Source organism: Vidua macroura, chromosome 6 (assembly GCF_024509145.1).
Source record: "Vidua macroura isolate BioBank_ID:100142 chromosome 6, ASM2450914v1, whole genome shotgun sequence".
NCBI lineage: Eukaryota > Metazoa > Chordata > Aves > Passeriformes > Viduidae > Vidua > Vidua macroura.
In genome coordinates, this window is record NC_071576.1 from 23316010 (window position 1) to 23337390 (window position 21381).

General features: G+C 53.0%; 1 protein-coding gene across 1 annotated transcript in view; it reads left to right on the forward strand.

The window, feature by feature from the left end:
• The window catches only part of LTBP2 (latent transforming growth factor beta binding protein 2), a 72116-nt gene that overhangs the window by 48758 nt on the left and 1977 nt on the right, over positions 1-21381 (forward strand). The window contains exons 10-34 of the mRNA XM_053981418.1: positions 2149-2271; positions 2735-2899; positions 3700-3930; positions 4464-4486; positions 6170-6209; positions 6628-6714; positions 7737-7862; positions 8054-8182; positions 8581-8700; positions 9648-9767; positions 9972-10094; positions 10293-10418; positions 12773-12895; positions 13199-13324; positions 13422-13544; positions 13774-13905; positions 14896-15021; positions 15785-15928; positions 16204-16395; positions 16518-16598; positions 17207-17335; positions 17569-17709; positions 17955-18122; positions 18619-18882; positions 19097-19246. Coding sequence (XP_053837393.1) covers positions 2149-2271; positions 2735-2899; positions 3700-3930; positions 4464-4486; positions 6170-6209; positions 6628-6714; positions 7737-7862; positions 8054-8182; positions 8581-8700; positions 9648-9767; positions 9972-10094; positions 10293-10418; positions 12773-12895; positions 13199-13324; positions 13422-13544; positions 13774-13905; positions 14896-15021; positions 15785-15928; positions 16204-16395; positions 16518-16598; positions 17207-17335; positions 17569-17709; positions 17955-18122; positions 18619-18882; positions 19097-19246 — 3312 coding nt within the window. The remainder of the gene's footprint in view (positions 1-2148; positions 2272-2734; positions 2900-3699; positions 3931-4463; positions 4487-6169; positions 6210-6627; positions 6715-7736; positions 7863-8053; positions 8183-8580; positions 8701-9647; positions 9768-9971; positions 10095-10292; positions 10419-12772; positions 12896-13198; positions 13325-13421; positions 13545-13773; positions 13906-14895; positions 15022-15784; positions 15929-16203; positions 16396-16517; positions 16599-17206; positions 17336-17568; positions 17710-17954; positions 18123-18618; positions 18883-19096; positions 19247-21381) is intronic.

The following is a 21381-nucleotide window of genomic DNA, read 5'->3' on the forward strand; positions in this document are numbered from 1 at the left end:
GTCTTGGAGGCTCAGGGATAGGGAGGTGTGCATGCAGAGCAGTCACAACACATGACACACCCTGGCACCTTGGTGTCCATAAGTATATTTGGTGTCTGTTGCTGACCTGAGTCCTTTCTGCTGACCAAGCACTGGGGTAAACCAGCCCGCACCTTTCCCCCACAGGCTGCCTGACTCAGTGTGGTTGTTTCTGAGGAGCACTGGCAGGCTTGTGTGGCGTGGGAAAAAGCAGCTGAGGCAGCACATGGATCTCAGTTTGTGGTCCCTGAGGTCTCTCCTTGTGGGCTAGCCCTAGCCCTGGCATGCTGCAGGGGGTAGGAGTGTGTAGCTCTGAGCATACCTGCCTGCTTTTATTCCCAGTGGGGACTTCCACTGTGGCTGACAGCAGATGTGGCCCTATTTTAGATTAAGGATATAAAGCCTAGCCTTTGGTGCTTGTTTGTTTTGTCCTCTCATTACTCTAATCCCTTCAATCTCTTTGTTCATATGGAGTCAAACACTTTGTCCAGTTGGTCTGTCAGAATGATATAACACTCTGACCATACTGTGGGGTGACAGGGATGAGCCACGAGGCTCCTCCAGAGAGCTCTAATGTCTTTTCTGAGTGGGGTTCCCAGCATATTTGGGGTTGGCCACTGGTTGTTCTCATTAACTCTGTCCTGTGCTTGGTACAGAGCAGGAAACACTAAATTGTGCAGCCAAATCCTACTCCTCGCTGTCCTTCTGCAGATCCCTGTAGCATTGGTACCCCTGATTGACTTAACTTCTGGCCTGGTCTTCATGGCCCTCGTATGTCTCAACTGTGTATGGAGCAGCTGGTGGGATGAATGGAGGAGTTTTAGAGCACAGGACTGGTGAGAACCTCTAGGTCATTAAGTCTGAACTTCAGCTGTCATTGCTGGCTGTGTGTCTCACAAGACAGCCCCCTCCACCAAGCAGTAGTGCTTTGGCTCTGAGGAATAAGGCAGTGCTGGGAAAGCTGTTCCTGAGTCTTCGACCCCATCTATCTTGAAACAGTCCCTAGAGCACCACTGGGTGCTCTGAGGGCACTTGAAGTCTCACCAGGGCCATGTACACTGGCACTGGAACTGCCCCGTGTCTTTGCCCTAGCATGATGTTGGCATTTCTAAGTCTTGGCAGCTCAGAGCTGTCCTGTGAGCAGTGAGTGGGCCTCAGACCCTCTCACTGATGGCTTTCACCTCTTAGCTTGCAGTATATGTTCCTGTGGTTTGTCTCAGGGTGGTGCTGAGGCTGCTCCCAGTCCTGCTTCTCTGCTCTTCCTGCTGCTCTGCTCTTCCTGCACTGCTTGTGCCTCCTGACACAGCACATTTCATCAGCATTCTGACTTTTCTGGGCCAAGCTCTTTAGTGAAGATAGAAGGCTACATTATTCCATGAGGACACCTTCCTTCTCACTGTCCATCTGAAAACTGCCCTCAGCTCCCCTTAATGCGCTTTTTGCCAATCCCTGTCTTCTCTGGCTTAGCTCATACATTCTTACATGGTGCTGTAGGAAAGCCTTTATTACAGGCCAAATGGATGAGCCCAATGGTGTTTCCCTAGGATAAACCCAGCTTCCTTCCCAAAGACTGTGTCTGATGAGTGCTGAGTCGGGGCAGAGGCAGAACTTGAGGCAGAGCTTGAACGTGGTGACTTCATTTCTTAGAAGAGGGTGCAGTGAGCCACAGTCTGGCTCACTACCCCTCTACCTCTGGATGGGATCTGTCAGTGCCCTTCCTGCATGCTGGCACTGAGTTTCTCAACAAGGATCCTCTTTGGATGATAGCGCTATGGAAACAGTACCAGGAATCGGGAGAAAGGACTCACCATTCCTGGCTTGCAAACAACCATGATAATAGTGACCTTGACAGAGTGGCTTACCATAGGGGCCACATCTGTTTTCCACAAGGACCAAAAAGCAGAGCAGTCATCCACAAGCCATCCTGCAGCTGCAGCAAGCAAGCTCTGGAGATGTGGGACTACTGTCACCGCAGAGGTCCCCACTGTGCTGCTTGGTGTAGAGGCTGCCTCGGACACCAGCCCAGCTGAAACCCCTTTGGTTCACAGCACCTGAATGGGAGGCACTGGGGAAGGAGTTTAGTTCACCCTCGGCTTCTTCACATCTCACAAGGTTCTCTTCTCTCCACAGATATCAATGAGTGCTTGATGCAGGGCCTCTGCAAAGATGCTGAGTGTATGAACACCCGTGGCAGTTTCCGTTGTACCTGCAAGCCTGGAACCATGCTAGACCCATCCCGTAGCCATTGCATCTGTAAGTGCTCCAGGGAACCCCTCAGTCTGGGGAGGGACCTGAGCAGGACCCCATGGCTGAGTGGAAGCCACAGCGTGCTTCACACCTCCTTTGAGTGCACCTGAGTTGGGCTGTTTTGCACTTGTGTGCAGAATGGGTCCCAATCATGCATTATCATTCTCCATGGATATTGCACGGTCCCTGAAGAGGCTGTGGTGTGGCAGCAGAGGACACAGCCCCCTGGGATGAGAGAACTCCCACATGAGCTGGATTTTTCTTGGGGATGACACTGTTGGGGGAAAGGCCCAATGGTTGATGGCCTGGTTGATGGCCAGGGGGTGTCCTGTGGAGAAGACAAGGGCAGCCCTTGGGCAGGCTGGGAGGCAAAGCAGAGAAGGAGCCAAGGGGGAGAGCTGAGTGTCCCCCATTCTCTCTTTGGAGAGCTCGGGGCACCTCCGGCAGTGACACGGCTGTTGTGTTTCAGCGGACAAAGCGGTGTCGATGGAGCAGGGGCTGTGTTACCGCTCGGCAGCCAGAGGCGTGTGCACCTTCCCCCTCTCGCACCGCATCACCCAGCAGATCTGCTGCTGCAGCCGCGTCGGCAAGGGGTGGGGCGAGAACTGCGAGGAGTGCCCCACGCCCGGCTCAGGTGAGGTGTGCCTGCTTCAGCTCTCTTCTGGTTAGACTGGGGTTTGGGTTTGCCTGAACACAGACAGCTGCAGGACCCAGAGCTGAGCAGTGCAAATGCTGTCCTGTGAGATGGGTACAGAACCCAGGAAGCAAACCTGGATAATACTGGGAAGATGGAGAAGTCCCTGATGGGAAACCACCCTGCACCAGAGGGAGAACACAACCATATGTGTGCCTGGCTTTATTCAACAGCCCTTTTCTGTCCTACATCTTTTGCTGGGAATAAAGACAGGTGAGGATGAGTTTGAGTATCTCAGCATGGGATTGGGTGGAAGGGAAAGCACAAAAATCCTCAGGGACTGGAAGAATGTTCAGGTAGTTTGTGCAGAGTATCTTGAGTGCTGTGCAGAGTGCTCAGTGCTGAGGTACTCCCAGTTTGCTTTTATCTGCTCCGTTGTTCAGGTTGGACCTTCCTGTGGCACGATCTCTTTCTAGCAGTACTGACCATGGGAAGGGATTTCATTTTGGGGGTCTGGGAATGCCTGTGAGAAACCCACAATGCTCTGTGAGTGCATTCCTTCTGCTTGAAGCATCCACCCACTGCAATCGAGATGTGTTTCTTTAAGAATTTAACCCTTAGAAATCACAGAAAATTATAGGACTGCGGAAACTGGCACCTGCACTCACATACATGCCTGCCCATCTTCACTCCTTTATTCCACTGCCCCACTATCATGTCTGGGAATGGTAAACCAGGTGATCCCTCCACCAGTCTCCAACCTCTGCTTTCTAAAGTTTTGATTTGATTTTCCTTCACAGAGGCCTTCAAGGAAATTTGCCCAGCAGGACATGGCTACACCTACTCCAGCTCTGATATCCGATTGTCAATGAGGAAAGCAGAGACAGAAGAGTTGCCCCTCAGCTTAGAAGAGCAAGGGGAGAACAGCAACTGGACTTTGGACTGGACAGCGAGGAGACAGCAACTGCAGGACAGCCTGCGCGGCAGCATCCTGGAGGCATTTCTCTACCCTGGCACCTCAGCAAGACAGGGTAGTGTGGGCTCTACTGCTTAAAGCTGCTCCATCTGGGCCCCTAGCAAGGTGGAAAACTTCTCAGGTCCTGCCATATACCATGGATGGACCTCTGGCTGCAAAGGGCTCCTTACATCTGTATGACTGCAGTGTTCCTGAGGCATGAGGCACTAGGTCTTCAAGTCTTTGCAGGAAAGGTTGAGTGTTTCAGGCTCCTGCAACTGCATCTTTGCAGTTGGTGCTGACTGGCCAGGCTTCCTCCACCAGGACCTCAGGCCTGCGTGGCAAGCCTAGCACTCCAGTCCTTGGGCTTCTGTCCAGCCCAGCTGGAAGGCAGTGTGACCAACTGCTCGTGTCAGTATTTGCTGGAGCAGTTGTTCCTGGGGTCAGCACAGGAGTCCAGGTGTGTTGGATTTGGGAACAAGTTCTTGTAGACAAATGTGAGGCACTGAATGGTAGTGTCTTGGAGGTGGGGTGAACTTAGGGCAGTCAGGGTTTGAGGAGAACACCTATCTGTCTTCTCTACTCATCATGCACTGTTTCCTTTTCCAGGTGAAATTTCTCCTGCTGTGCAGGTGAGTAAAGTTTGTCTTGCTACAGTTCAATGCATCTGTGGTAGCTGGATGAGCTGGAAGGGGGATGTCATACAAATTAACTAAAAGAGTGGAGATTTAGATTAGATATTAGGAAGAAGGTTTTTACTGTGAGGGTGATGAGTCACTGGAACAGATTGCCCAGAGAAGCTGTGGATGCCCCAGCCCTAGAAGTTTTCAAGACCAAATTGGATGGGGCTCTGAGCAACCTGGTCTAGTAGAAGGTGTCCCTGCCCATGGCAGGGGGGTGGAACTAGATGATCTTTAAGGTCCCTTCCAACCCAAAACATTATATGATTCTATTTCTGCTTACACTCTTTTACTGTTCAGCCGGGCAGGTATGAGTTGAGGCTCCAGCCATGTCTACACTGCATCTCACAGGGATTGAAGCTCTAGACAGGAGGGATTATCCACTATAAACTCAGTCCTAAGGAGCAAAATGGTGAATTACAGCAAGGATCTATCCCACTATAAAAGGACATCAAGGAGAATTTTGGTTTGAAATTCTGGTCTTTGCTGCATATTCAAGTTTGCTCTGCTTTCACTAACTTCAGTTAATATCAACTGTACTTACACAGCTGAGGTGTGGGCACTCACTGTCAGACTGGCCTGGCTGTAAGGCTGATGGGCAGCAGGATAAGAGGAACTGATGTAGTCAACTTTAGGCATGCTTCTCTCATGGACCCCAGTGTCCTGCTCAAGCCCTGCTCACAACCAGCTCTCCTTGTGTTGAGGTGGATGCAGCAGAAACACCACTGCAGCAGTCAGGGCAGAAGTGTCCAACACTGCCTGTGTGAATTCACCGTGTTGGGTGGAAGCAGCTTGGAGACTGATCTTCTGCTAGGCTCTCTTAGGGCTGTGTGACTTTATTTGAGTCTCACTTGAAAAATGTGTGCCTCTTGAGCTGTGCTGTCAGTAGAGGTTTGGCCATATCTCTCCTGAGCATATCTCTCTGTGCCCTCTTGCTACATCAGCTCATCCCTCAGACATGTGCAGCACCTCTGAGGGAAGGGACAGCACTACCATTGTCACTGCTTCATAAACATGAAGTAACTTGGCTCAAGTACATGTGAGAAATCTCAAGACAGGGCAGAAATTTGAACCAAAGCGTCCAAATGTGAAGTCTGGAACTTAAATTGTTCAGTTGCCTGTTTTCTTCATCCATTGTGGAAAGCTTCACGGAGCAGGGACTTGGGACTCTGGTTGTGCTCCAGCATTTCCTTTGGCAGCCATAGGTTTGCCTGGAGGGGATGCTGAGGAAGAGCTTCTAGCAGAAAACACCTTGACAGGCACTGTTGATGCAGGTCAAAGCAGCAGCTGTCCTCAGCCCTCCAGAGCTGCTGGTGACAGTGGCAATATTTACCGTGCCTGGATGACCTTCCTGGCCACCTTGAGGAGGTGCCTGCCTGGTAGCAGTGTCCTGGTGTCACCTGCACAGTGTGCTGCCACAGCCCTTCTGTGGGTGGCCCTCGGGGCATGGCCTGAAGCTGTGTTTTGCCCAGGATGACCCAGAGCGGCCCTGCCAAATGCACCCAGCGGGGGCAGCTTCTCCTCCTAGGATGGCAGTCTTGGGGAGAAAGAGGAGCCAGGAGGTGGGTGGGAAAATGTCACAGGGGTGCTGCATCCCAGTTCCATGCACAAGAATCCTATGTTTCTGTCCCTCAGAGAACTGCTGATGCCACTGCAGAGCCTGCTGTGCGCAGAGGTGAGTGCTGGGCTGGTGGGAGGGCAAGGCACGTGTGGGGAAGGGAATGGGGCAGTGAGGAAAGTGGGGAGACTGGGAGCTCAGGCCATGCCCCGAGGGCCACCCTTCTCTGCATGACAACCCCCAGTGCTGGGCAGGACAGGCTCCTAGTTGGACTGGCTGTGGGCAGCATGGAGGACCCCATCACAGTGGGTGGCTGATGCGGGGCTATAGGAATGTGAGGAGGTGATGAATATCCAGCAAGATGAAAGAGGCTGTGTTAAATAGTAAGATGATAGAGTTGCCACCACCCTGCAGCCTCTTCCTATGTTCTCTTTTTGGTGCTGTGGTTGCCAGGACAGCCAGCACAGGTAAATCTTGGGTGGTCATCTCTGCCTGGAATCAGGTAGCTTGACTTACCTCTGTTCTTCTTCCACAGCAGAGGAAGAGGAGTTCTGGCTTGGTCCTCGCCAACCTGGCCCCACTACCACCTGGGATGCTGCTGCTCCAACACAGGTGCCAGCAGGTGGGTGTGTGTCCACCAGTCATGAGGATTTCATGCCTCTCTTTGCCTAGTACTACAGTGAAATTATGTCTTAAGTTCTCCCTCAACCAGTCTGTTAATCTGCCCAAATGCCTCCTTTGACTTCCCAAAGAAAAGCCCTTGACCTGCAGCTCTTGTCCCAGCCTGGGCCCAGCTGCTGCCAGCCAGGGAAACCTGCCGGCCTGGGAGTCCCAAGAGCGAAGCTGTATGGGGAACAGAGCGCTTGTATCTCAGTCCTTCCCTGCCTGCAGCTGCCTTGCCGGGCGCAGCAGTGCTGCCGAGAGGGGGAATCACGCACCCGCTCCGGTGGCTTTGGCCCCGCGCCCCTCCCGTGGCGTGAGCTGACTCATCGGGAAGGGGGAGCGCCGGGGGAGGCTTGTGGCTCCCGGGGCGGCTTGTTTACTGCGCCGGAAACAAGGGTACTGTTGTTCCAGGGTTGCTTAAGTGTCTGAGAGTTTGGTCCCTGCCCTGCGCCGGGGGCTGGAGCACCTTGGGGAGCAGGCTGGCGGAGGCACCTTGCTGAGGAATGCGTCCTCCTCAATAGCCTTTTGTTTGGGGTTGGGCTGCCCCCTCACTCCCCCCGGCTGGCTTTATGCCGAGGGGTGTGTGGTGCCTCACTGCCCCTTCACTGCTGCCTGTGCTCGGCTTAGCAGGGTGGTGCGAGGCCGGGGGCCCTGCTGTCACCCCAAAAGGAACGCCATCACAGGTGTCAGGCTCTGCTGCCAGTTCTAGTTTAAGGCATGGGGCTGCAGTGCAGGTGATCAATATACGGCACTGGGGCGTGCCCGCTCAGGCCCCAGGAGCCCGAGGAGATGGCAGGGTCTGCTGTGTCCTCCCTGCTGCCCCGTCGGTGCAGGCTCTGAAAAAGGAGAGGAGCAGGCTCAGCATCACTCTCCAAGAAGGGAAAAAGCAGCCTCCTGGTATGGCGCTGGGGACACAAAGCAGACACTAGATTCCATGCACCCTTTTGGTGCTGCTCCCAACCCTGTGCTCTCTCTTTGCAGGGGTCAGCGGCTGTGCCTCCTCACCCCTTTCCTGTGGAGCTGGTGCTTGTGTTCTGACTCCAGAGGGGTATAGCTGCTTGTGCCACCCTGGTTACACCTTGGACCCCAGCCGCCTCCACTGCATTGGTGGGTTGGCAATTGATGGTTTGACTGCTTGGCCTTCTGGGCCTCAACAACCCGTTCAGTCCTTCTGGCCCTTGGGGGAAGGTCTTCTGGCAGCTCTGCTGAGGCCCTGCCCACTGCGGCACTGCGGGGCTGGCAGGGGGCTGCAAGCAGAAGGTGGTGATTGCTGGTCTTCCTTCCCTGCCTGGTTGTAGATGAAGATGAGTGTCTAAAAGACCCTTGTGCTGGAAAAGGTCGCTGCATCAATAGTGTGGGCTCCTATTTCTGCCTCTGCTACTCTGGGTACACCCTGGCTGTGTCGGTGGGCAAGCAAAGCTGTGAGGGTAAGTAGTGTTCACCTGACACAGAGCTGCCATCTCTCCAGGGCCTCTTTGTTCTCTCAGCCTCACGCTCTCTCATGAATGTGCACGTACATGTGCATACCTGCACATCCTCTTTCCCACAGGCCTGCCCATAGACAGCTTAATCCATAGCAATCACTCTCTCCTGCTTGCTCAGGGATAAGACCTTGTCCATGATGATCCAGGCAGGAGTTTGTGATGCCAGCCCTGATCACTGCTTCATGGCTAGGAAGATGCTAGGGCAGGTGGGGGATAGAGGAAAGCCCCAGCACAGATCCCTTGGCTAGAGCCTGCTGCAGGGGGAGCAGGTCCTCTCTTGCACCAAACCTTCCTGACACTGGTGGGGAAAGATTCAGGACTGTCTCCCTGTGTGTTGCCAGACCGAGATGAATGTGAGCAGCCTTCTATCTGCCGAGGACAGCAATGCATCAACACACCTGGCTCCTACCACTGCCAGTGCAGGGAGGGCTTTGCCATGGGCCCCAGAGGACAGTGTGAAGGTAAAGCTTGCTGCTCCCAGTTTCCCTGCCCCTCCAACCTACCCTATGCATGGCTAAACACTTCCTTTTCTCATCACTCTGTGTTTCCTGTAAGGGAGGTAGGACACCCGCACATTTGTCTGCCCTGTGCCCTCCCCAAGGACTGCCTGTCCTCTCCTTTGACTGCAGGAGGAACAGGCTTTACTGGGCAGAGGGAATGGAGTTCTCCCAAGATTCTCTTCCATCTCTCCATGGAGTTCCCCAATGACCAGCCCATTCCAGCTTCCCATTATGGAAGGACATGCCTATATATTTTCATGCCACCTTGGCTTTGTCACAAAATTGTCGTGCTGGCAGGTGGACTGCAGGGAGAGCAGGCTGCAGAGACTCAGGCCACCCATCCCCACAGCATCCCATTCACATGGCAAGACCTGGGCCCTTCAAAGCTTTCACCCTTGTCAACGTATGTTGTGCTTGATCAAAGATTTCCCTTTCTCAGTAGCTCATCTCCATCACAGAGTGGAGGCTATTTTAGGAGGCAGTAGAGGAAACAGGGCATGCACAGAATGCTGCTTCCCCCCACACAGCCTCCAGAAAGCACTTGCCTTAAGGACAACTGAGCTGGAGGTTGCATCCTAATCATAGTTATGAAACGCCCTGATGAGACGGCCCTGCACAGATGTTCTCTGATCCCTTTCTCTGCCCATGCACATTCTTGGCCTTGGCAACACCCTGCAGCCATGAGTTTAGTTGCTGACTTATGTCAGCCCTCAGATGTGGGTGTAGGATCCTGAGGGATAGGTGGGGCCGTAAGAGATTTTGTCTAAGCCCCAACAAACTCTTCTCAACTCCTATTGGGTATCACTGTGCCCTGGAGGGAAACTCTGAGGATCCAGCTCGAGAGGACACATTGGAGACTGCTGCATTGTTTACTTTTGGGAGCCTGAAAGAACTGTGTTTCTTGGCAGATGTCAATGAGTGCATGGATCCCAGCTCTTGCCCCAGTGGGAGATGTGTCAATACACTAGGATCCTACAAGTGTGTCAGCTGTGCAGCTGGCTACCGGCCCAGGAACGGACGATGTATTGGTGAGAAATTGCTGCTCTGGACAGCACCCTTGCCTGCCACGGCAGCGCTCCCTGTAAGCCTCAAAAAGAGCAGGGGCACAGGCAGCATCCTTCTCCTGCAGTCAGCCAGCCTGTTTGGCCAGGGCATATTGCACTCATAGCTTGTGTGGAGGGACTGCCCTGAGCACCCTCCCATGCCATGTTGCCTTCTGCTGTATCACACAGATGTGGATGAGTGTCTTGTGGAGGGGACTTGCGCTCATGGACAGTGCGTCAACCTGGACGGCTCCTTCCGCTGTTCCTGCTACCGGGGCTACGAGGTGGCACCTGATGGGAAGAGCTGCCAAGGTACTAGGGAGCCGTGTGTCCAGACACTCTGAAGTGTCACACACTCAGTCCAGAGGGTTCCCTGGGCTCTCCCTAAGCACTTGGCTCTCCTTGAGTCCTGGCCACCATGCTGGCTGGTTCCCCCAGCACATGTGCCCCTGGTCATGGTTGCTCTGCATTTTTTCCTCTTGTCCCATTCTCCCTTCTGTGTTTATGCAGACATTGATGAATGCTCAGCCCGGGCCCCCTGTCCCTCCGGACTCTGCCTCAATACTGAGGGCTCCTATTCCTGCATGTCTTGTGACACCGGCTATGCTGTCTCCAGAGATGGCAGCATGTGTGAAGGTATCCCTTCCCCAGGAACAGAGGAGTGGGTGCTGGAGGAAATGAGGGAAGAGACATTGCCAAAGCTGGGTTACTGGTGGGGCAGGAGGGCTTCTTTAGCCTCAGGATCCTTTTCCAGCTCTTTAGCTTCCTGTTCAGTAGAGTGCATGGAAGGCTGCATGCACATGTCACTTGGAGCAGCAGGAAGGTGATTTTGCTCACACAGCAAAGGGATGGGGGAAGGACTCATGGACCAATGATGATCTAGAAGATGCTGACAAAGGCCAGAGGAGTACGGGAGGCCTGGAAACATTGGCAGAATTGTGTGCCTTTTAGTTCAGAACTGTGTGCATCTACTTCAAATGTAGGTCTTCAATGGAAGGAGAAACCTTGGGTCCACAGCCCATGGAGAGACTGTGAGCACCCAGCTTTCATAATTTTTCCCCAGCCCCTAATATAACTTGGACATATTTAAAAGGGAAAGCTTAGAACAAGGTCTCTGCTGTGCCAGGTATGCTGGCAGAGACTTAACAGCAGCACTGATTTGTGTTGGTTGCAGTGCTGAGACATGAGAGTTCTCAGTCCCAGCTTTACAGCTTAACTGCCCAAGCACAAGCAGGAAAACTCCATCTCTGGTGGCTGACTGTGGGGAATATCCTGGGCTTGAGATGGCTTGATGCAAATTCCCTGTTTGGAGCAAGGGAAGGGAAAGGGCAGAGCTGGCAAAGGTATTTGTTTAAAGAATGGCCATGTGCTGAGAATTTCTCTCTGGAGCACTGCAGAGCCCTGCAGCCTGCACGTAGCTGGCAAATAGAAGATCTTGTCTTTGATGTGACTTTCAGAAGGATCCCCCTGTATGGGGGCCTCCAGGAGGGGAGGAGAGGGAGGTTTTCCTCCCTTAATTCTCCTCTGGTTTGCTGTCTGAGAAAGCCAGTGTGAAATGAACTTATTTTGCATTTGATTTTCGGGTGTGATGGAAGAGCCGTGGTTTGATGCCTTACATCTGCCCTCCCCTTTTCCCAAGACTCCACATGAGCTGCCCCATCTCAGCCACCTTGCCCCAGCCATTTCATGAGGGCATCTTATCAGGGTTTGATATCGTTTGGGTCACACTGACCTGATGGCAGGATGGTATGTTCCTCCCTGCCTTGGCTGGTGGCCTTGTCTGTGGATTTAGGTTTCATATTTGAAACATGATAAGGGTTTCATGATAGTTTTTTTGTAAATAAACTAGATTTTTGGTTCCTCTCCAGAAGGATTCAATAATACTGCTTCTTGCAACCCTTTGAGACTGAAAAGCTGGGAATCCTGCCCTGAGGTGGTAGGGAGCGATGCTCTTTGTGCCTGTGGCATGCTCAGTGCTCTGCAAAGAGGAAAGTGTTCCTCCCTACCTTCAGGAGCTGCCAGTCTCAGGGCTTTACCTCCTGTCAGTGCAGTGTTCTCCCGTGCTTGCCTCTACCTCAAGGGCTGCAGGCAGTCTGCTGTCATCTTGCAGCCTTCTGTGCAAGGGAAGGTATCCATCTCTCCTCTAATGTGAGCAAAATCCTCAGAGTGCCAGTAGATTCTGGCCATGGCCTGGGAGAGTTGGGTGAGAGAGGGTTTGTGGAGAGCTCTGCAGTTGGGTAAGAGTAGTTGTAGGCCCCTGAACAGCTCTTCCACAAGGACATTGCAGACAAGTCTGGCAAGTGAGAAAGCAGAGCCTCGGAAGGTAGGGCTGGTGCTGCATTGCACTGCTGATGTTTGCTCTTGTGCAGTTGGCTGAAGGGAGGATTTGTCAACAACTGTGACTCTGCATTGGCCTCTCGGTGGTTGTTGTATGCAGAGCAGAGTTCTGCTGGAGACAGACGCTGGGGTTAACAGTATCCCTGTGCTCACAGAATCACTGAATGCCTAAGGCTGGAGGGGACCTCTGGAGTTCATCTCATCAACACAATGCTCAAGCAGAGCCACCAACAGTTGTTTGTCCAGGGCTGCATCCAGATAGTTTTTCAGTATCTCCAAGAAGGGAGACTCCATGTGTCTTTGGGCAACCTAGACCAGTGCTCTGCTACTGTCACAGAAAGAGAGTGTTCAGGCAGGACCTCCTGTATTTCAGTTTGTGCCCCTTGCCTTTGGTCCTGTCACTGGGCACCACTGACTTGGTGCTGGGATAGTGTTTTGCTGGTCCCTATGATGGAAGGGAGTGAAGAGTCTGGGCTGAACCTGCACACCCCAGTAACAGGGAGTCTCTTCTCACTGTGATGGGATGGTCTGGGAAGACAGCTCAAACCCACTTTGCAGGCCAACAGCTGGGTGATGCTTCTGTGGATGGGGATCTTCTCCAGTGGTGGCAAGAGCTGGGACCTCACTCTATGCTGTGCCCTTCCTCTTGGCAGATCTGGATGAGTGTGAGGACCCTGCTGTCCAGTGCCTGGGGGGAGAGTGCAGAAACACACTGGGCTCCTATGAGTGCAACTGCCAGACTGGCTTTGAGCTCATCAATGGCACTGTATGCGAAGGTATGAACCCCATCCATGCAGCCCTCTGGGTCCAGGACATACTGGATCCCCCTTCTTTCTCAGCAGGGAGGATGCTGGTGCCTAGGCAAGTGATGCCACCATGCATGGTACATCCATAAGGTTATAGTCAAAGTCAGGCTCACCATGGACAGGGAAGATCTCTGTTTCCATGATGAGGAAACAAAGGGCCAGGAGCCCTTTGAGGGCTGCCTGTAAGAGACTGGGAACAGGGAATCTATGTGGCTTTGGTGAAGGATGTACCCCAGGGCTGGGTGCATGGTCCTGATTCTGCTCCCTCTGCAGATATGAATGAGTGCCTGAACAGTGAGATCTGTAGTCCCAATGGTGAATGTCTCAACAGTCAAGGATCCTACTTCTGCATTTGTGCCCCTGGTTTCTCAAGTGTGGCTGGCGGAGTCAGCTGCCAAGGTGAGTTGAAGGGTGGCAGGGACATACCTTAGGTCCTGCCCTCTGCTTCCTGCCCTGCTGTGAGATCCAGGTTGATGTTTTTGTCTTGATTTCACAGATGTGGATGAATGTGCAGACAAGTCCCTGTGCTCGCAAGGCCAGTGTCTGAACACAGAAGGCTCCTACAGATGTCTGTGTGAAAATGGATTCAAACACTCGCAGGAGACTGATGATTGCGTGGGTGAGAGCTCTTTGCTGGGGAGATCAGCCTCCCAGGATTTGAGGGGACAAATGAAGCCAGTGCAGGAGGGAAGACAGTTCTGCTCCCAGCAATCAAAGTTGCTGGTGACTTGTAAGGAGGACTAGCACTGGTTCAAGGCCTCTGGCCAGCTGAAGCGGATCCAGGTGCTGCAGTGAACAAACAGGGTCCCCATCTGACCATCCTCATCCCCTTGCTCTCCTCCCTGCAGATGTGGATGAGTGTAAAGAATATGGGGATGCCATCTGCGGCACATGGCGGTGCCAGAACAGCCTAGGCTCCTACCGTTGTATCATGGGCTGCCAGCCTGGCTTCCACTGGACCCCCTTGGGTGACTGCATTGGTGAGTACAGCCCTGGGTCCTCCTGTCCCTCACCCTGGCAGGGACAGGGTGGTTGTGGGACATCTCTGCCAGAGGCGCAGGGGAGAAGGAGGAGGAGGAAATGTGTGGCTGGTGGAGAGGCAGATAATGCTGAGAATTTGTTTTCTTGGCTGCACTGCCTGCTTGTGTCTAGACTTCTCTCTTCCTGGCATCTGGAACAGACACCGCATTGTGCTGCTTTCCGCTTGGGGAGGGTCCTGGGCAGGTTACAACCATTCCAGGCTTGGGGCTGGACTGCAGCTCCCTGTAAGCTGTGCTTGCTGGGGCCAGCGCCAGTCACCTGCCTGGCAGGCCTGGGTGAGTGGAAAGGCTGCTACCAGAGCATGCTAGGCTAGTAAGTCTGGGTTTGAAGCCCAGGCTCCAGCAAAAAGGAAGGAGCAAAGGGGTTTTTGCAGTGTTTGAGGCTCCCCCCAGCTCAGGGAAAGTTGCAGCAGGGAGGAGCTGCTGCCAGCCATTGGGGTCTGGGCTGCACTAAGACTCAGCCTTAGCACATGGAGCTGCTCCTGGCCTTGGAACCGTGGGTTGTTGACACATAGCTGTTGTGACTGCTCCAAGAAAACTTCCATGCAGCAGCTGGAGCTTGTAGGCTCTGTGTCCCTTTACCCCTCTGCAGGAAACTGCTGCCCTCAGCCACCCCTGCCAGTCACCTCCCATGCTTCCCATCAATTTCCCATTCCCACCCTGCCCCTATTGCTCTATTCACATGGTCTCTTTGTGGCTCTCAGTGTTGCAAGAAGCTTCTCTTAACATGCACACTCACAGGAGTTGCATGTTAAGGAGTTGAATGTTGCATGTTAGGAATGGAACTGGAGCAGCCAGACCCAATCCCTCACATCAAGGGAATGCCTGTCCCAGTCCCAGATCTTGGGGTCAGAGCCGAAAGGCCTGAGTAAGGGTGCCCACTGGGAGAAGTGGGAACTAGGACAATTCTTGGTTTTGGCTTTGCTGCAGACATTGATGAATGTGCCAATGAGACGTTGTGCGGGAGCCACGGCTTCTGCGAGAACTCAGATGGCTCCTTCCGCTGCCTCTGTGACCGTGGCTACGAGAGCTCACCTTCCGGGCACTACTGCATTGGTGAGTCTGCCAGGATCACTCTGCCAGTCAGTAAAGGAGAGCCATTGGCAGATGCCAGGCTGGCGTCCCTGCTGTATGATGGCTCCCAGACCACGGACAGGGACTGCTCTCATGCACTGAGAATCATGCACATGGACAGGGCAGCTCATGGAGTCAAAACCCCTTTCCATATCACAGCAGATCTTTGGGATTGCAAAGGATCAGGCTCTGAAAAAGTGAGTGTTTAACAGTGAATATGGAGTCCTTTTCTGTCCAGGTGGAAAGGAGTCCTTGGGAGATGGAGGCACTGAAGGTGCTGGAAAGGTACTTTAATGGGTGCCTGTAGAGAACAGGCAGGGTGTATTATAAGGAAGAAAATTTTCATTGTGAAGACAGGCAGAGAGTGGAACAGTTGCCTGTGATGTTTGTTCAGTTGCCATCCTTGGAGATTTTAAAGACCCAACAAGAAAAAGCTTTGAGCAGCCTGATGGGATCCTGTAAGTGAGTATGGCGTTGGACTGGAGTGATCCAAACCTAGATGATTCTGTGATCCAGCAACCCACTGGATTTCACTAAGCTGGAGTTCAGGCTCTGGATCCACTAAGAGCAGGGCATGAGGGTCCTGCCAGACTTGTGTTGAGCCCCAGTGTGAACGTAGTTCTTAGTTCGTCCCTAGCAGCTTTTGTCTCCCTACCGCAGGGTAGCTTCATGCTGCAGACCATGCACAGGCTGCCCATTGCAGAGGCAGGGCTCCTGCTGCCCACTGCTGCTCTTTGCTTTGCAGACGTGAATGAGTGTGAGCTGATGGTTGCTGTGTGCGGAACTGCGCTTTGTGAGAACGTGGAGGGATCCTTCCTGTGCCTCTGCCCCAGTGACCACGAGGAGTACGACACAGAGGCAGGGCAGTGCAAGCCCCGAGCTGCCGTAGGTGAGTAGGCAACTGCGATAGAGCGTGGGTGACAGCTAGAGCAGGAGCATAGTAGCTCTGGCTGGGGTGAGATAACGATGAGGGGCTGCTAGGGCTGTACAAGCCTCCACAGATAAATGGGCAAGTTTTTGTCTGGGGAGATCTCAGAAGCCTGAAAGTGAGGACCTGAGAAAGCCACACTGCTGGTGATGGGTGTGCTCTGGGACCTCGTAGGTATGGGATGCTGCGTTGGGGTGCCAAGGACCCCATCCCGTCCCTGCTCTGCTGTCTTTTAGAGGGTTCCGACACACACGCAGCCCACCTCTCTGACAGCGCAGAGCGCAAGCAGTGTTACTACCACATCAGTGACGTTCGCCTGTGTGACAGCGTCCTGGCCAAGAACATCACCAAGGAGGAGTGCTGCTGTACTGTGGGGGCAGCCTGGGGTGACAACTGTGAGACTTACCCCTGCCCCATCCCAGGCACAGGTAGGACTGTGACCCCACCACACCAGTCAGGGCCAGTGCTCTGCCTGCCAGCTCCACCATGATTGCACTAACGAGCTGCTTATTTTCTTTCCATCTCCTCTTGGTGTCTGTATCTTGGTCAGTGGAGTACCAAGAGATCTGCCCTCTTGGGAAGGGCTATATTCCCCAGGAAGATCTGCTCTCAGGAAAAGTCTCTTTCACAGGTACTAGCACCATTTTCTTTCATTTCTTCCAGGGGGAAGAGGGAGAGCACTATGTAAAACCCTGCATGAAAATGCATTGTCAAAACTATCTCCTGAGGCCTATTGTGGGGGATGCTAACATCATGCTGCTGTTTTCCCCATTCCAGAGAAATCCCAGACTGCCAGTATTGTTGAGCTGCAAGTGCCCCTGCCTCCAGTCCTGCCTTGTTGCTGGCAGTTATTCTTTCTTGGTGCAAGTTTCTCATTAAGAACCAGGGATGGGGACCATCAAGACATAGCTCTTCCTGTTACTGATCAGATCTCCCAGTGGCCAGCTCACTCAGTCTTTGGCACTTCACCTCCATGGGGGTTGTGTGCTTAAGATACACATGAATTTCCTATTTGTGAATGTCCTGCTCACACCATCCCTCCTCCTGCTCTGTCTGGGGGTGCTTCTCCCTCTGCTCCCAAGCATGGCGCCTGTGGGAGAGGTGGGAGGCTCACTCAGGGACCTGTCAGCAATCCAAGCAAGGTGCTGTGACAGCTTTTTGCAGGTATAGGACCCAGTCCACCTTGCTTCCATGGCTCTGCTTCCTGAGACACTTGCCTTCTCTCTATCCCTCTTTCAGACATGGATGAGTGTGAGATATTTGGCTCCGAGTTCTGCCGCAATGGACAGTGTTTGAACACAGTGCCAGGCTACAAGTGCTTCTGCCGTACAGGATACTTCTATGACTCCAGCAGGCTTGAGTGTGTTGGTAAGATGGCCTCAAAGAGCAGTGAGCAACCCACTGCACATGGGGGGACAGCTGTGGTGCTACACCCAGACTTGTCCCTGCTGAACCAGGTCTAGGTCACAGACTTCTGGGACCCTCCTGGGGAACAAGGGAGGAGGGCCTGAGGGTCATGAGGTCCCCATTTGCGCAGGGAAAGGGTCACACTGCTCATGTCTGCCAGCCTGAAACGTTGCCCTGTCCTTGTGTGTGGGCAGATCAGGATGAGTGTCAGAATGAAGTGTACTGCATCAATGGCGAGTGTCTGAACACAGAAGGCTCCTACCACTGCTTCTGCAGCCTCCCTCTTGTGCTGGATGCCACTGGCAACCGGTGTGTGAATTTCTCCAGCAGGGCAGGTGAGCTTGATCCCCCACTGCAGCACACCTTTGCCCCACACATCCTGCCCCATGGCTGGGTCCTCCAAGAGGGAGCAGTGGGTGGGGACTTGGTGTCTGGCTGAGGTGTGTCAGCACCAGCACAGGGTGCAGCCAGGGCAGGGAGGGGGCAGAAGCTGGGGCACATGGTCGTCTCTCTTGGGACAAGATGGACAGGCACTCTTCTAGATTATTTCCATGGCATCCTTTGCTTGTGTCACTCACAGATGCCTTGGAGGAGTATGAAATCCACCTGGATGTCTGCTGGCAGACCGTTGCCGACTACATCTGCCAAGACCTGCTGCATGGCCAGCAGACCACGTACACTGAGTGCTGCTGCCGGCTCGGTGAAGCCTGGGGCCAGAACTGTGCACTTTGTCCCCACAGGTCCTCTGGTAAGTTGGGTGGCATGGGCAAGCATCTTCCAGCAGAGGTGGGAATGGGCTGGGCTGCCACTTGTCATGTCATGCAGGTCTGCTGCATAAGATCTCTGCACTGCTGGAGCCAGCCCAAGGAGTAGGTAACCCCACACACACTTCTCCAGGGCTGAACTGCCCCAGTGGGTAGAAAGTACCTGAAACTGATTTGCAGCAAGTCCAAGGTACTTGAGGGCAGTGTTGCCCTGTGCATCCCACTGCTTCTACACATGTTAGGAGACAGTGGTAGCCGGAGATGGGAGCACCCTGGGAACTGGGGTTCTTGCTGCTCAAGAACCTGCTGGCCCCAGACAGGAGTTAATCTTCTTGACAATCAACAAACTACAGAGTTGCAGCTTTGGAGGGCGCTCAGTCCAGGCTGGTTCAGCTGACCCAGTGTGGATGCACACCCTCTGCCATATAGTGGACCTTGAGCCAGGCTGCACTGACCCTTCCTTTTCCTCACCACCTGCAGCTGATTTTGCTTTCCTGTGTAATGGGGCCAGTGAAGACAGTGAGAGAGGGGCTGAGCTCCGAGAAAGACCTAGGTATGAGTACGGACCAGGCTTGGAAGACCCCCACTATGGCCTTCCCAGCCCCTACTACAACTACCTGGAGTCTGAGTACGGAAATCCCGACGCTGGTTTCCATCGGAGGGAACCCAGCAGTGAGTTTCATGGTAGCCCTCTCCACCATGGCCCAGTGCGGTCTCCACCCCGCTACCTGCCTGGCCAAACTGGTGAGTATTGGAGACACAGAGAAGTGCTTCCCCACCCTGTGTCCATGTCCTCGTAATACCCACCCTGGCCGGGCTGCTCCAGGCTTGGAGCAAGCTCTGTTCCTGGCTGTTCTGAGTCAGTCCTGGTCAGTCACTGTCTTGCTGCATGCCCGATATTCCCTTAGTGACTGCGCTGAGGCTCACCCTGCTCTGACCCCACCTTGCCGCCCTCCAGGTCTCTACGAGGGCTTCGAGGGGCTGCAGGCGGAGGAGTGCGGGATCCTCAACGGCTGCGAGAACGGGCGCTGCGTGCGCGTCCCGGAGGGATACACCTGCGACTGCTTCGACGGCTTCCGGCTGGACATGACCCGCATGGCCTGCGTGGGTGAGTGAGCCCCGCGTCCCCGGGCCGCGGCTGCTCCCTGCCGGTGCCAGCCGGGACGGCAGCAGGAGCAGTCCCGCTCTTCCGATTCCTTCCCATACGGCTGGGAGGGCCCTCGTGGAAGTTCAGCCGGCCACTTTCTGCGGGCAGCTAGGTAAGAGCAGCTCGAGGCATCACCGAGAGCGGCTGATGTCTACTGTCTTCTCATACCACTCTTGTACATCACAAGCCATGGTTACTGTGGTTAATGTCCTCTACATTTGCCACTGCCCTGGTGAAATTCCTCACTTTCCACCCTGCCCTATGAGACATGGTTTCTAAATCTTCTCTCTGCATTTCCTCTAAATCCCTATGCCATGTCTCCATCCTTTTCACATTATATGTCTCCAAGCCAGCTGAGATCTCAGGCAGATGAAGATGCTCTTCATCAGAGCAGATGAAGACACTCTTTTTCCTTAGTCATGGCACTTACTCCAACTCAGGGCATCCTTACTGTACAAAACAATGGTGCAGCTTCTTCATACAGAACCCATGGTCAATACCACCCCAAATGCAGCTGTGCAAAATGGCAGCCTGCAAGGTTACTCCCTCTTCTGCATTTGTGCACTGTTTTCCTTTCATTGGCCATAATGCTTTGCATTTGCCTTCAGTGAATTTTGTCTGGTTGAATTTGGACGACTACTCTATCAGAGTAAGTCTGAACCCTGCTAAGTGCCTGCAGTCTGGCATCACACATATATTTTATAAGCATGGGGGTTCTTCCTTTGTCTACCTTAATGACAACATTTGCATGGAGTAGGGGTAAGGACAGACCACTGCAGCCTGTGCTTTAAAGGGTTTTTGTTGTAACAGCCAGGTATTGCTAATTGTCTTTGGAGTGCAGCTGTGCAGTCCATTCTGCAATTGCCACAGTTTAATCTAGAGAGTATTTTCTCAATCTGAGTGTGTCATGTGAGAGTGTGTTGAAATCCTCACCATGGTCAAGGCACATATCCACCACTTCTCCCTTATCTGACAGGCCAGTTATCAGGTCGGAAGAGAACCAGATTGGCTTAACGTAATCAGGCCTTAACTGATCTGCACCAGCTATTTAATGATCCTGTTATTCTTTAGAGGGTTATGACCTAATCACTCACAAACCTGAACTGCTTAGGGGTGAGCAGACTGTAATTCTGCATTTTCCCTTCTCTGTTTTTAAAGATCGTTTTGAAATTTATCTTTTGTTGTTTTTCTGAGGCCTCCTTTATGCCCCCATTTCAGAGAGAACTGTCACCTTTTCAGGGACTGCAGGCAGCATTAAACACATGAATTTGCATTGCAGCAAACCTTTATGGATGTAACTGCTTTATATCTGATTGTTGAACCTCTCCATCACAGTGTGACCTTTCCCTCCCTGTGCTCCTGCACCCTTGTTTAAATACTTCAAACATGGTCTGTGCTCTGTCTGATCACCATGAGTGTTTTTATGATGGCTGGAACAAAACCCGTGTTAGCTGCTCCAGCCAACTCGACTGGCTTTTGTTTTCTCTGTTGATAAGAAATAGACTGACATTCCCCATTGTTTCCTGCTAACATATTTAGAGAGCCTTTGCTTGTTGCCTTTTCTATCCTGAACTAACTAGCCTCATTTTACACTGGAACCTGTTTTTTTCCTTTCAGTTCTCCTGCTTGGTTCTTAGTCATCATCATGCTTTTACCTTGCTTCAGGCCTTTAGAATATTCCTGCAGCTGCTGCAGCACTTCCCCTCTCACTTCCATATGGCAACAGCTAACCCATGCCCTGAAAGGTGAGCTGGGTGTCCCCACCCCTATCCAAGTGGGCAAACTCCAGGACTCGGTGCAGACTGCTAGCAACACTACACTGTCGCTTCTGGCTTTTGCGTCTCTCTGGGCTAAAGTGTTCTTGTTTCATTTCTCCTCTTGATTTGGTGGCCGGAGCAGCCTGTCTGCTCTTTCAGCTTTTACTGTCCCTTGCTTCTGAGGCTGCAAAGCACATCTCCCTTGATGTGCCTGACTTCTCCTTGGGCTTCCGAGCAAGCCATCCTGTTCATGGCAATGTCTGATTCTGAGGTTTAGGTTGAGTCCCCAGTGTCAGTTCAACAATTGGTTTGGCTGTGTGTGAAGACTACCTTGTTCCT